Source organism: Microtus ochrogaster, unplaced genomic scaffold (genome assembly GCF_000317375.1).
Source record: "Microtus ochrogaster isolate Prairie Vole_2 unplaced genomic scaffold, MicOch1.0 UNK31, whole genome shotgun sequence".
Taxonomy (NCBI): Eukaryota; Metazoa; Chordata; class Mammalia; order Rodentia; family Cricetidae; genus Microtus; species Microtus ochrogaster.
In genome coordinates this window covers 2,687,162-2,698,194 of record NW_004949129.1, presented here as the reverse complement: position 1 = coordinate 2,698,194, position 11,033 = coordinate 2,687,162, and the positions used below count along the sequence as shown (strand labels likewise).

Sequence of the window (11,033 nt, the reverse complement as noted above, 5' to 3'; positions counted from 1 at the left end):
CTTGTAGACCAGGCTGGTCTCGAACTCACAGAGATCCGCCTGCCTCTGCCTCCCGAGTGCTGGGATTAAAGGCGTGCACCACCATCGCCCGGCTGAAGCATCTTTCTTGGCCACAGACAAATTTTTTTTTCTTTGTTTTTGTTTTTTGAGGCAGTGTCTCACTAACCTCTGATTGGCCTGGAACTCCATTTACAGACCAGGCTGATCTTGAACTCAGAGATTCTTCTGCTTCTGCATGAGTGCCACCAAGTCTTTCAAACTAGTTTTTAGAAAGAAAAAAAAAAAAGAAGGGAAGTGCTTGGCGATTGTTGTCCCACTTCCGTGCCTTCTGTTTGGAGTGTGGTTGTCATAGGGACCGAGGACCTGACACGGTGGGCAGGGCCAGAGCTGTGTACGGCCTGCACTTGCCCAGGTGCTCAGTTGGCAGCTGCTTACCTGGCCACAGGTAGTCCTTTACTTGTCCAGATGGGGAGACAGAGGCCCAGAGTGCCAAAGTAGAGACAGACTCTTGGTCTTCCTGTCGTGAGCCTTAGGGTTCCAGTATGAGGGGCCCTGGTCTGGCAAGGCAGGTAGCCTCGGGGAAGACAGCAGGGCCACTACCACTGAGCAGTCTGTCCTTGCAGGAGCACCAGACTGTGGTCTACCAGATGATCCAGCAGATTCAGCAGAAACGGGAGCTGCAACGGCTGCAGATGGCTGGGGGCTCCCAGCTGCCCATGGCCAGTCTGCTGGCTGGAAGCTCCACCCCACTGCTGTCTGCGGGCACCCCTGGCCTGCTGCCTACAGCATCAGCCCCACCCCTGCTGCCTGCTGGAACCCTGGTGGCCCCTTCACTCGGCAGCAATACAAGTCTCATGGCTGCAGCAGCTGCGGCTGCAGCAGTAGCAGCAGCAGGCGGACCACCAGTCCTCACTGCCCAGACCAACCCTTTTCTCAGCCTGCCCGGGGCAGATGCCAGTGGGAGTGGCCCCAAAGGAGGGGTGAGTAAGGGGCCTGGGTCTTCCTTTTTCCCTTCTAAGGGACAAACAGAGAGGGATGGTTACAGTGACATCAGATAGATCTGTAGTGGGAGGCGGCAACCCCTAGGTCAACCAGATAGCCGGCTGCAGACAGCAGGACCTCGTGTCCATTGGGGTTCCCTTCTTCAGAGGCAAGAAAGGCCGCTCTGAGCCATTTAGAGAAAACAGCCTTCCAGCTTGTTGAGATGGCTCAAAGTGTAAAATGGTGCTTGCCACCAAACCTGATGACCTGAATTTGATCAGGGACTCACGTACTGGAGGAGAGAGCGGATTCGGGGGATCTCTCCTCTGTTGTGCACGCATGCGTGTGTACACATGCATATACACATTGACTGTGATTTTTTGTTTTCTTTTAAAGTCTATTGTAAAAACCAGCTTTCCAGTGGGAGGAGTAGTTAGAAAATGCTGTTTCCCTCCTGTGTGCAGCAGTTAGAAAGAGATGCCTTTCTGGGCAGGCCTGTTTCTTCTTGGAGAACTCACTCACCTGAGCCCAGGAAGCCAGCTCTGGGCACAAGTCAGGACGCACTCTCACTCCACACACTGTGGACAGGCAGAGGCCTGGCTGCTCCATACTCTGCTCCAGTAGCCTCTGCCGTCCTTGGGAGCTGTTCTACCTGGGCAATAGGGCCAAATGCCTCCAATACTCAAAATCTCCCTTCCTGTCTTTCCAGACCACTGACAAAGGAGCCTCAGCCAGCCAGGAAAAAGGCTAACTCCACCCTGCCTCTCCTGACCCCTACATGGCTTGAGGGTTCTTGCCTGGAATGGGTACCTGGGCCCGGACTCTGGAGGGCCAGGCCCAGAGCCTGTGCTGATGCCCAGGGAGTGTGCGCCTGGAGTTCCAGGTGCTGTGGAGAGAGACTGGAGGGAAGCCCTTCCACCTGGCCTGTTCCTGTACTGCACTGGCTGCTCCAGGAGCGAGGATCGGGGAGGACAGGCTCCAAGCCTGCCTAGGAGCCCCCATCCTCTGCAGATGCCTAGGGCCCCCCCCCAAAGAGCAAAGCAGGTCATGGCATAGGAAGTGGAGAGTTGGTTGGACCTACCACGTAAACCAGTCAGCACTTGAATGGGGAAGAAGCAGGGTAGGCCCTTGGGCCTCCCCTGTGTGGTATTCCTTACGGAAAAAGGGCTGGTCCCAGTTGACCTTCAGAGTCTTCCCAGCAGAAGGGGTTCCTTTGACTGCTTCCCATCATCCCTCCCCGCTGAGGGTCACAAGCTGAGCTTGGAAAAGCCTACAGATGTGGGGGGCTGAGGAAAGGCAGGATAGCACCTCTTGGGGCCCCATGATGGGGCTGGGCAGGGAGTGGGGGTCGTCCCTCACTGTCCTTGGTGTCCTGCCCCTTTTTGCACTATTGGCTTGAGGAGTGCCGAGGGTGGGGAGAGGGAGCTGCCTGACTCCACAGCGCGTGAGAGTGTGTGTGTGAGTGTGAGTGTGTGTTTATGGTCAGTCCGCTTAACCTGTCTGTCTGTCACCTCTTTCTCTGGACCTGGGGCAGCCAAGGGCAAGGACAGGAGCATTGGCCAGAACCAGAGCAGGACTTCCTAGCTCTTGTAGCCTGTACCCCCTTCTCAGCTCTAGTCCTTTTCCAGGGCATGAATTGTAAACTTAAAAAAATTAAAAAAAAAAAAACAGTACTCCAATATTGGAGAATTCCTGGGGGCTGAAGGCTCTGAATCAGGGTAATATCCTACCTTCCCTCCTCTGGACCCCACTCTGTCTCAGGGCCCCTCAGGGCCTCTTCCCCCCACTGGTATCTGGTCTTTGCTGGCACAAGAGATTAGGGAGGGCTAAAGCCACTTCTAGCAGAAGTTCCCCTCCCTGAAGTAGCTAGCCTGCCTCTTCAGCCCCACCTTCACCAGCTAGTAGAGCCACTTAAGCTAACCACTGTCCCCTTCACCCACCAGCTGTTTTCCAGGGTGTGGTCGTAGGCAGCAGAGTCAGTCTGCCCAAGGCCATTGTGGGAAACGTTGAGTGGGTCACGGAAGCGCAGCCATGGAGGCCTGTGTCCCTTTTGGTTGCACTGGCTGGGACGGAGGGCCAGTTTTCCCTGATGTTCATGTCTGTGGGTCCCTTTGCATGTGTGCATTTGGTGTGTTTCTGTTTGGGTTTTGTTTTTGGGGTTTTTTTTTTTGTAATAAAAAAAGATGTGTATATTTTTGGCAATGACAGAAACGTAGTGCAGATATATTTTTGCCTGTGCTGCTCAACTGTTTTTTTTTCTGGTATGGAAAATAATATTCCTGTTGATAAGACTTTGTAAGATACTAGGGTGGGTTGGGGACCTTCAGGAGCAAGTTCTTTGGCACTAGGAAGGATTTGTTTGAGGGGTCAGTTGTGTTGACCTCAGAAATACTTTTCTAACTGCTTAGTATCGGAAAGGCATGGTCCTCATCTTTTCAGCTCTTAACTCCTAGTCTAAAAGCCAGTGATTCTCCAGATTCTTAGATGGCTTGCTCATCCAGGCCCACACCGTTACCCAGCCACCATTCAGAACCAAGTAGTCTCTGCTGTGATGTCTGTAAGGCTGTCACGTGTGGAGTAAGTAGGAGCCCTAGGTGCCCCGCCCCAGATGCTCCTTGGCCCCAGTCACCCTGATCTCTGGAACTCTGCTCTCAACTTTGCAGAGCTCTTCTTCCTGTTTTGGGCCAGGATGCTGAGAGCTCTGGGCCTCGCATAGATTGGTGCTGCTCTTTTTTTGTTTGTTTGTTTGATTTTGGTTTTTGGTTTTTCGAGACAGGGTTTTTCTGTGTAGTGGAACCTCTCTTGGAACTCACTCTGTAGATCAGGCTGGCCTCGAACTCATAGAGATCTGCCTGCCTGTGCCTCCCAAGTGCTGGGAGTAAAGGCGTGCACTACCAACTACCACCATTTTAGCTTTCAAAACAAGGTTTCTCTTTGTAGTCCTGGCTGTCCTGGAAGTTGCTCTGTAGACCAAGCTGAACTCAAACTCAGAAATCTGCCTGCCTTTGCCTCCTGAGTTCTGGGATTAAAGGCGTGTACTGCCACCACTACTAGGTGGTGTTGCCCCTGTACTGAGACAAGAGGGAAATTGTGACATTCTTGGTGAAATGACATAGGGAAAATTAGGAACAGAGTACATGGCAGGATGGCAAGAATGACCTCACATCTTACAGTCTTAGTGGTTTTGGTTTTTGTTTTCCTGGGACAAGGTCTACTCTATTATGTAGCTCTGGCTGTCCTGGAGCGTGCTATGTAGACCAGGCTGGCCTCAAACTCAGAGAACCACCTGCCTCTGCCTCCTGTGTGCTGGGATTAAAGGTGTGCACCACCATGTCTGGCTTTGGTCCATTTTTTTGATAAAGAGCTTTGGTGGGGTAAGGGGAAAGATGCAGAATTGGAGCCATCTCTGTCTGGGGGAAGGGGAGGATGTGGTTTGCAGAGCGGAAGTGGAGTCTGAGAACGCATGAGTGGATCTTGATGTCACCACCCTCAGTGAGAAGAGATGAATGAGCAATGCATGTAGAGTCTGTGCCCACCAGGGTGGTCATGGCTGGTGGATCTCAGTGCTGAACGGGATTCCACTGTAGTTAGGAGGTCATTGGAGCTGACTTTACAGGTGATTGCTCTAAGCCTAGGAGGGACAGCAGCGATGAGCCTCAGTACCTAGCCTGGTCATTCCTGTTCCATTGTCCAGCCTTCTAGCTGCATCTAGTTGGCTGGCTGTCCCTGTGTGTGTGTGTGGTATGTGTGATGGTGTGGTTGCGAGTCTAGGATGGTGCCCATGGTGGGAAGGTATCTATGTAGCACTGACTGTCTTAGCTCCGAGCTGACGAATCCTCTCCATAGACAATGACACTTTAAGGGTTGCCTTTAAAAAGAATAAATTGTTATCTCCCCATCCCTTCTCCCTCATTCCAGCTTGTTGTTTCTCCCTCAGGCTCTTGGGTCTACCGCTGCCCCTAGGTGCCCTGATCTTGAGGCTGGGTAACCCGTTCCCTTTACTGTGTTGAGACCCAGGGAGTGCCCACTCGACTCCTAGGGAGGGGCTAGACAAATGAGGGGAGCCCAAAGAAAGGGCAACATTTACATTTCCCTCTCCCAAACTGGGGTGCTGACAGGTTTTCAAAGACACAGGCTCCCCTGCTGCTTTCCAACAACATCTTTTAAGAGTGCAGTGGGGGCCAAAGGGAAAAACAGGCAGCTGGTTCCTGGGGAGGGGTGCCCAGTGTACGGAACTTCAGCCACTTGGAGGAAGGTGGGGCCGGGGAGCCCTTCTGATCCCTCTACTCACTTCCTCCTTGATTGCGGGTGTGTTTCAAATATCCCCCAGACCACCTTGTCTTGACCTACTGAAGAGGTGGAGACTGAGGGCTGCCCCCATTCTCCTGTGTTCACTTTCTCCAGCCCCACTTGGGGCTGCAGACCGAACTCAGGCTCTCTTCCTTCCATCCCAGCCTGTTTCCATGTAGCAGACCCTTCCTAGGGGAGCAAGGAAGGGAAGCCACAGATTGCAAACCCAGGGGCTCATTTTTCATTTTTTCTGAAACCTTTGTATCCTCAGCCTAAAAGGCAGTGTTTCCTTGCGACCTCCAAGCCTGGAATTGTGCATAGCCTGGGTCTTGTATCTTTGTATAACGGATGTTATTTGTACGAAGGGCAGTTCGTAAACAGCACTTGTTCTTTTAATAAAAGAATGTTTTACTAAAAAAAACAAACAAACAAAAAAACAATCCAAAGAGACCTTGCTTTGTCTGGCTTCACTGAAGGGAGGGAGATGGGTGCCAACTCCGAGGGCCCGTGGGAGGAGGAAGATGGGTGTATATGGTCAGTGACCGGTTTTTTCAAGTACTTGGAGGAATAGTTTAAACCGGAAGGCACATCATACGCGGTGCAGGTGAAAAAGCAGGCACCCGAGCCCTGCTGGGTGATAGATCACACTGCCTGTGTTCCTAAACGCAATGCCTCCGACTCCGCAGGGCCAGGGCGGCACCTGCGGGCTCTAGGGCTGCACTGCCTGCCCCTCCTGCGCGGGGCCGGGCGGCGTCTTCCGGGAGGGGAGAGAGAGGGATGGGGGAGGAGGAGCGGAGAGGGTGGCGACCCGGACGGGCCGCGGCGATGCGCAGAACGCCCATGCGCGGCGGCGTGGGGACGAACCTGCACGCTGTGGTCATGCGCGGGGCCTCGGTCAGCGTCCCCTCTTTGGTGACCCCGGCCGTTCAGCCCTGCCTCCCCGGCCAGGGCCAGGCTCCGCCTCTCGGCCGCGCGATCCCTCGGGGCAGTCTTTTCTCCAGAGGACTCTTCTAGTGGATGCCAAGACCTGCCTCTACTGTGACCCTTTTCCCAATCTTTTTGTCTCTCCCACGCCCCCTTAGCCCGTGATCTTTTTCCTTCCCAGATGGGCTTCCGGCGTCCACCCTTCTCCACTGATTTTATTTTTCTGTTTCCAAATCACATCTGTCTGCCGGCCTTGTCGAAGCTGTGCCAGAAGCGGGAAATCTCTTGGCTGGTGAGTACAAGAACGCCTTCTCTCAGGACACAAGTCCCGTCAATTTCCGGGATCTCAGGGCTACATTGAAGACAGCGACCGGGACACCCCTGCTCCCAGCCGGCTCTAAGGAAGGTTTGGTGGACCAGAGGGCAGAAGACAAGGAGCCAAGTCTTCTGGGCTGAGGGGAGGTCAGCCACATGATAACCCAAGCCCCAGGGTTAGAAGAAGGTAGCTGGGATCATGCAAACTTACACTACTTCCAAGGTTTGGGATGACCCTGAGCCTCTTATCTTCCCTGGCCATAGGCCCGATGGTTCCCCAAAGAACCAGCCAAGCCCGTGGTGGCACAGAAAACACCCATCAAGTTGGAGCTTGTTGCAGGAAAAACCTACAGGTGGTGTGTATGTGGCCGAAGCAAGAAACAAGTGAGTTATTCCAGTAGCCTTTCACTTCGTTGTGACCCAGTTCTATACCACCCTGAACAAGCCTGACCTCAGAAGCTAAGCAGGGGTGGGCCTGGTTAGTGCTTGGATGGGAGATGCGACACACACACACACACACACACACACACACACACACACACACACGTCTCCACAGCTCTCTCTCTTGCTTGGGGTCAGCATGGGAACTTTCAGCCCCTCTTTATTTCCCTTCTTTCTGTATATACCCCGATACAAGGCGGGGGTTGATAGCAAAAGACCAGCTCATAGTGTATCCCTTGTGTTTGAGAAGCATTCAAAGCAGAAACAGGAAGATGCCTGTGCTGTGACTGGCTCAGTCTCCTCTCCCTCCAGCCCCTCCTCCCTGTGTGTGCACTTTGGGGCCCTCTCCGGGGCACCAAGGACTTGAATGTTTTTCCCTCTCCCTCCCCGTGGGCAGCATCTCTGCCCACAGGCCAGGCGTTGGACCTCACTGCTGGGAAGGTTCTGCCGTCTTCCTCAGGTCTCTCTGCCTGCCCTGTTTTCACCTCAGATAGGACTTCTTTTGCTGCTGGAGCAGGAGCCTCCCTCTTTCTGGAGAACTCTGCCCTGTGATTGGTGTGAGAAGCCCAGATCCCAAGGCTTACTTTGCCACACATTTGTTGTGGCCTTTGAACAGATATTCCAGAGGGTGGGGCACTTTCAAGGGCATGCCAGCCAGAGGGCTGTGGGTGGGGTGGCTGCACACACCTACTCTGTGCCCTTTAGGAGGGTGTGGGTCTGCCTCTCCCCTTTGGGCCTGTCTTCATCATCCTCTTTGGAGGGACAGGGTGCACACATAACTGATGCTACTCCAGGCAGGCAGGTTGACACAGACACCCCTTGCTGTTTTCTGAACTCTGGAAAGGCCCTGGGCCTGCTGGGTTCTCTCACCCTGGGGGACATTGAGAAGAATGTCACTTTCATGAGTCACTCAGCCACTAAAAAAATAAGTAAAACAAAACTCTGGGTGGGATGTAGCCCCGCGGTTAGATGCTTGTCTCGTGGGCACGGAAGCCCCTGGAGTCTGTCCCCACGCGGAATGAACATGGTGTGACACCCGTCTGAAGTCGTAGCACCTGGAAGGTGAAGGCAGGAGGATAAGGGTTAAGGGTCAGCCTCAGGCAGCAGAGCCTGTTCAAGGTAGGCCTGGACTGCGGGGAACTGGTAAGGTGCTCAGCGGTTCCGGTTCGAGGCACTTTTCAGAGCGCCTGGCTGACTTGTGGGATCCCCAGCGCCCGCAGGGCGAAAGGATAAAACCAACTCCCACATTCGCCCTGTGACTTCTGTGTGTGGGCACGAGCATGTGCTCGCATGCGCACACACACCAAATTTGAAACACGTAAAAGCCAAACAACAAAAAAACTCCAGCCTTGTTTGTGTTAACGTTGCCTCTACCTGAGGCCCAGTTCCCCTTCCGAATTGAATTGTTCTGGCTTTTTGACTTTCCCAAAGACGAACAATGAGAAATACTTATACTACCGTACGGTGGCCATTATTTCCTCGTGTCAGCCTTCCTGTGACCCCGACATTGCAGGGCTGGGAACAATAATTGTGGTCAGCTCTCCTCCTGCCCCACTCTGACTTCTTTTTCTCCCACCAGCCCTTCTGCGACGGCTCCCACTTCTTCCAGCGCACCGGCCTTTCTCCGCTCAAGTTCAAAGTCCAAGAGACTCGCACAGTGGCCCTGTGTACCTGCAAGGCCACCCAGCGTCCTCCTTACTGCGATGGTACCCACAAGAGCGAGCAGGTACAGAAAGCAGAAGTGGGCTCCCCACTCTGAGGGGTCCGTGCCTCCTGGCCCGCTGCAAGCTTCCCCTCTGTGACGGCCACAGTGCTGAGGCATGGAGAAAGGGCTCCAAGGACCGTGGCTGCTGTTAGCAACTGTCCCCTGAAAACCCTGTCTCTCCTGTTACACAGTTGAGAGCAGGCCTCCTGGGTCCCCTGGCAAAACTGTCATTAAACAGTGAGACCACCCTCTGAGCGTCCCTGTGGTCACTGGGAAGCCTCCCACAGCCTCTTGCAAGGGCATGATCTGTGGAGACAGAGCTGGCCAAAGGGGGGCCATTCAGATCTACTCAGTCAGCACAGTAAGGCTAGGGAGCACCTCCTCCCTCCTCCCTCTGCCCCAAAGAACCACAGGCTCAAGAGTATGCAGCATTTATTACAAAACCAAGAGATAAATACAAATGACCCAGGATAGGTGGGTACAGTCACAGAACCTCAGACTCAGGACATGGTGCAAAGAGACCCCACGGGCTCAGGACCTCACATACCCGAGCCAATACCCTGGTCTCCTCCCCCCCACCTTCCCCCTCATTTATGTACACTTGAGGAAAACCAGGTAGGCAAGGTCGGCCCCTAGTAGGTGGTCCGCTAGGTAGAGTGGGCTTCCACTTGATTTCCTTGTGCTTCTAATGCCTCTGTCCTGTCCCCGCTTGGCCTGGGCTAGGGGAGGGAAAGTGGACTAGAAAGCTGTTGGCCTTTGGCAGAACTCAAGCCTGTGCTTGTCCGGGGTTCCACACCCCAACCCTTCACTCTAGGCCCCCAGTGAAGTGTTACCTCCAGTCTTGCTAGTAGGGGTTCCTGGGTCAAGGTAGGGCAGAAGGAAAGTCACCCATAGACTTTGCAGGGCTGGGGTCTCCCCACAGCCTGAATCTTCTCCTCCATAAAGATAAAAATGATGGACACAAAGGCCACACACAGGAAAAAAGAAAAAAAAGAAGGGGGTGGGGGATAAAAAAGATAGAACCATTTATTCTTTGCACAAGGGTCCCACTGTCCAAGGAGGTGAGGGAGATGCCTTCTCCATGGCTACTTGATCCTCGCAGCCAGAGGACAAACCGCACTTTTTAAAGGCACTGTCTTAGCAATTCTCTGGACATTCAACAATGGGGGGGCTTAGAGGTGGACCCCATTATCTCGTCAGATAGGAGACCCAAAACGCCCTCTGCCCTGGGAAGCGGAACAAATACAGGGAAGGGCTCTAATACTTCCAGTGGCCTCTTAAGACCACCAGGTACCCCCCCCCCCAGAAGAGCAAACTACAGAAGACCCCCTAGACACAAACACTCACACACATACACACACATACAGTTTGTTTCCTGTGGCATTTAAATTAATCTGGTTGGTCCATAGAAAATAAGTATGTATATTTGGTTTTTCCTATGTACATATATATATTTATATATATAGATAGATAGATTTATTTATAAAACCCACCTCCCACTCTGAAGATGGGAGGAACCAGGAAAGTCAAAGGTGGAAAAAGGGGACCAGAAAAAGTAGAAGGGAAGGGGAGAGGTGGCTGCTGCGGGAGAGGGTCCCTTTCCTCAAGTTAAGGGGGACAAGTAGCTCCGTTAACAGTCATCTTGCGCCCCCTGCTGGTGGAGGATGGCGTTTGCAGGCAGTTCGAAGTGCCCCCGTTGGTAGCAGCTGTGGTCCCACAGGCGGTCGAAGGTGGAGTGGGGGAGGTAGGGTGGGTGGCTGGGGGGCCGTGGGAGCTGGGAGAGCCATGGGATGGGGTCGCAGGGCTGGGCAAGGAGGAGGAGGTGGCCGGAAGGGTGGCAGGGCTGGGAGCCTTGTCGCTGACAGACTCACACTCTGATGCCCCGCTGGTGTTGGTACCCTCTGAGGGAGTGGGCACTGTGGGCAGTGTGAGCCGCTTGCAGGCTGGCTGGACACGGTACTTGAGGGGGAGAGGCCCATTCTGTGGTGAAAAGGAAGAGGCCAGCAATAAGAAAAGAAAATGTCAGCAGAAAGAACAACCAGGGGCCACCCATCCCTGCATCCAAATCAGGACCCAACCAGGAGCAGAGGGGAAGGTCTAAAGAGGAGAGGGGCCTGCAGAGTGGAGAGTCAGACGAGAGCAGACCCAGTGAAGGAGGAGTGTAAGAGATGGAGGCAGGGGTGTAAGGCCATCATATGCCACAGTGGCCACCTTTACTGCTGACCCCAAGTCTGGGTGGTAAGAGCCAGCGGAGGGCATCAGCAACAGGTGTGGTACTCAGCACCCGGAGTGGGGTGTGGGGTGGGGTATGAAGCAGGAGGACTGGACCTCATACCAAGTTTTTTTTTTTTTTTTTTTTTTGGTTTTTTGAGACAGG

At 53.7% G+C, this 11,033-nt stretch overlaps 3 protein-coding genes across 5 annotated transcripts in view; 2 read left to right on the top strand and 1 right to left on the bottom strand.

The window, feature by feature from the left end:
- Mllt6 (MLLT6, PHD finger containing) overlaps positions 1-3,847 on the top strand; it is a 21,326-nt gene extending 17,479 nt beyond the window's left edge. Inside the window, exons 18-19 of one of the 3 annotated variants that reach the window (XM_026789826.1) lie at positions 624-980; positions 1,691-3,847. In XM_026789826.1, the coding sequence (XP_026645627.1) occupies positions 624-980; positions 1,691-1,698 (365 nt within the window). In that variant the 3' untranslated portion in view covers positions 1,699-3,847. The remainder of the gene's footprint in view (positions 1-623; positions 981-1,690) is intronic. The other 2 variants (XM_005368317.3, XM_005368316.3) reach the window with 2 other exon arrangements.
- Positions 3,848-6,230: 2,383 nt separating this feature from the next.
- On the top strand, positions 6,231-8,904 carry Cisd3 (CDGSH iron sulfur domain 3). Its single transcript, XM_026789813.1, has 3 exons — positions 6,231-6,487; positions 6,775-6,894; positions 8,531-8,904. Exons 1-3 carry the CDS (start codon positions 6,377-6,379, stop codon positions 8,708-8,710), a joined length of 411 nt encoding a protein of 136 aa, XP_026645614.1. The 5' UTR covers positions 6,231-6,376; the 3' UTR covers positions 8,711-8,904.
- A 175-nt stretch (positions 8,905-9,079) lies between these two features.
- The window catches only part of Pcgf2 (polycomb group ring finger 2), an 11,255-nt gene continuing 9,301 nt past the window's right edge, over positions 9,080-11,033 (bottom strand). The window contains exon 9 of the mRNA XM_026789821.1: positions 9,080-10,673. Within this exon, the coding sequence (XP_026645622.1) occupies positions 10,265-10,673 (409 nt within the window). The 3' untranslated portion in view covers positions 9,080-10,264. The remainder of the gene's footprint in view (positions 10,674-11,033) is intronic.

Excerpts from the sequence above, each read along its gene's own strand:
- Cisd3 (XM_026789813.1), top strand. The coding sequence starts at position 6,377 with ATGGGCTTCCGGCGTCCACCCTTCTCCACTGATTTTATTTTTCTGTTT. Across the intron at positions 6,488-6,774 it reads AGCGGGAAATCTCTTGGCTG|GCCCGATGGTTCCCCAAAGA; the intron begins GTGAGTACAAGA and ends CCCTGGCCATAG. Across the intron at positions 6,895-8,530 it reads GTGGCCGAAGCAAGAAACAA|CCCTTCTGCGACGGCTCCCA; the intron begins GTGAGTTATTCC and ends TTCTCCCACCAG.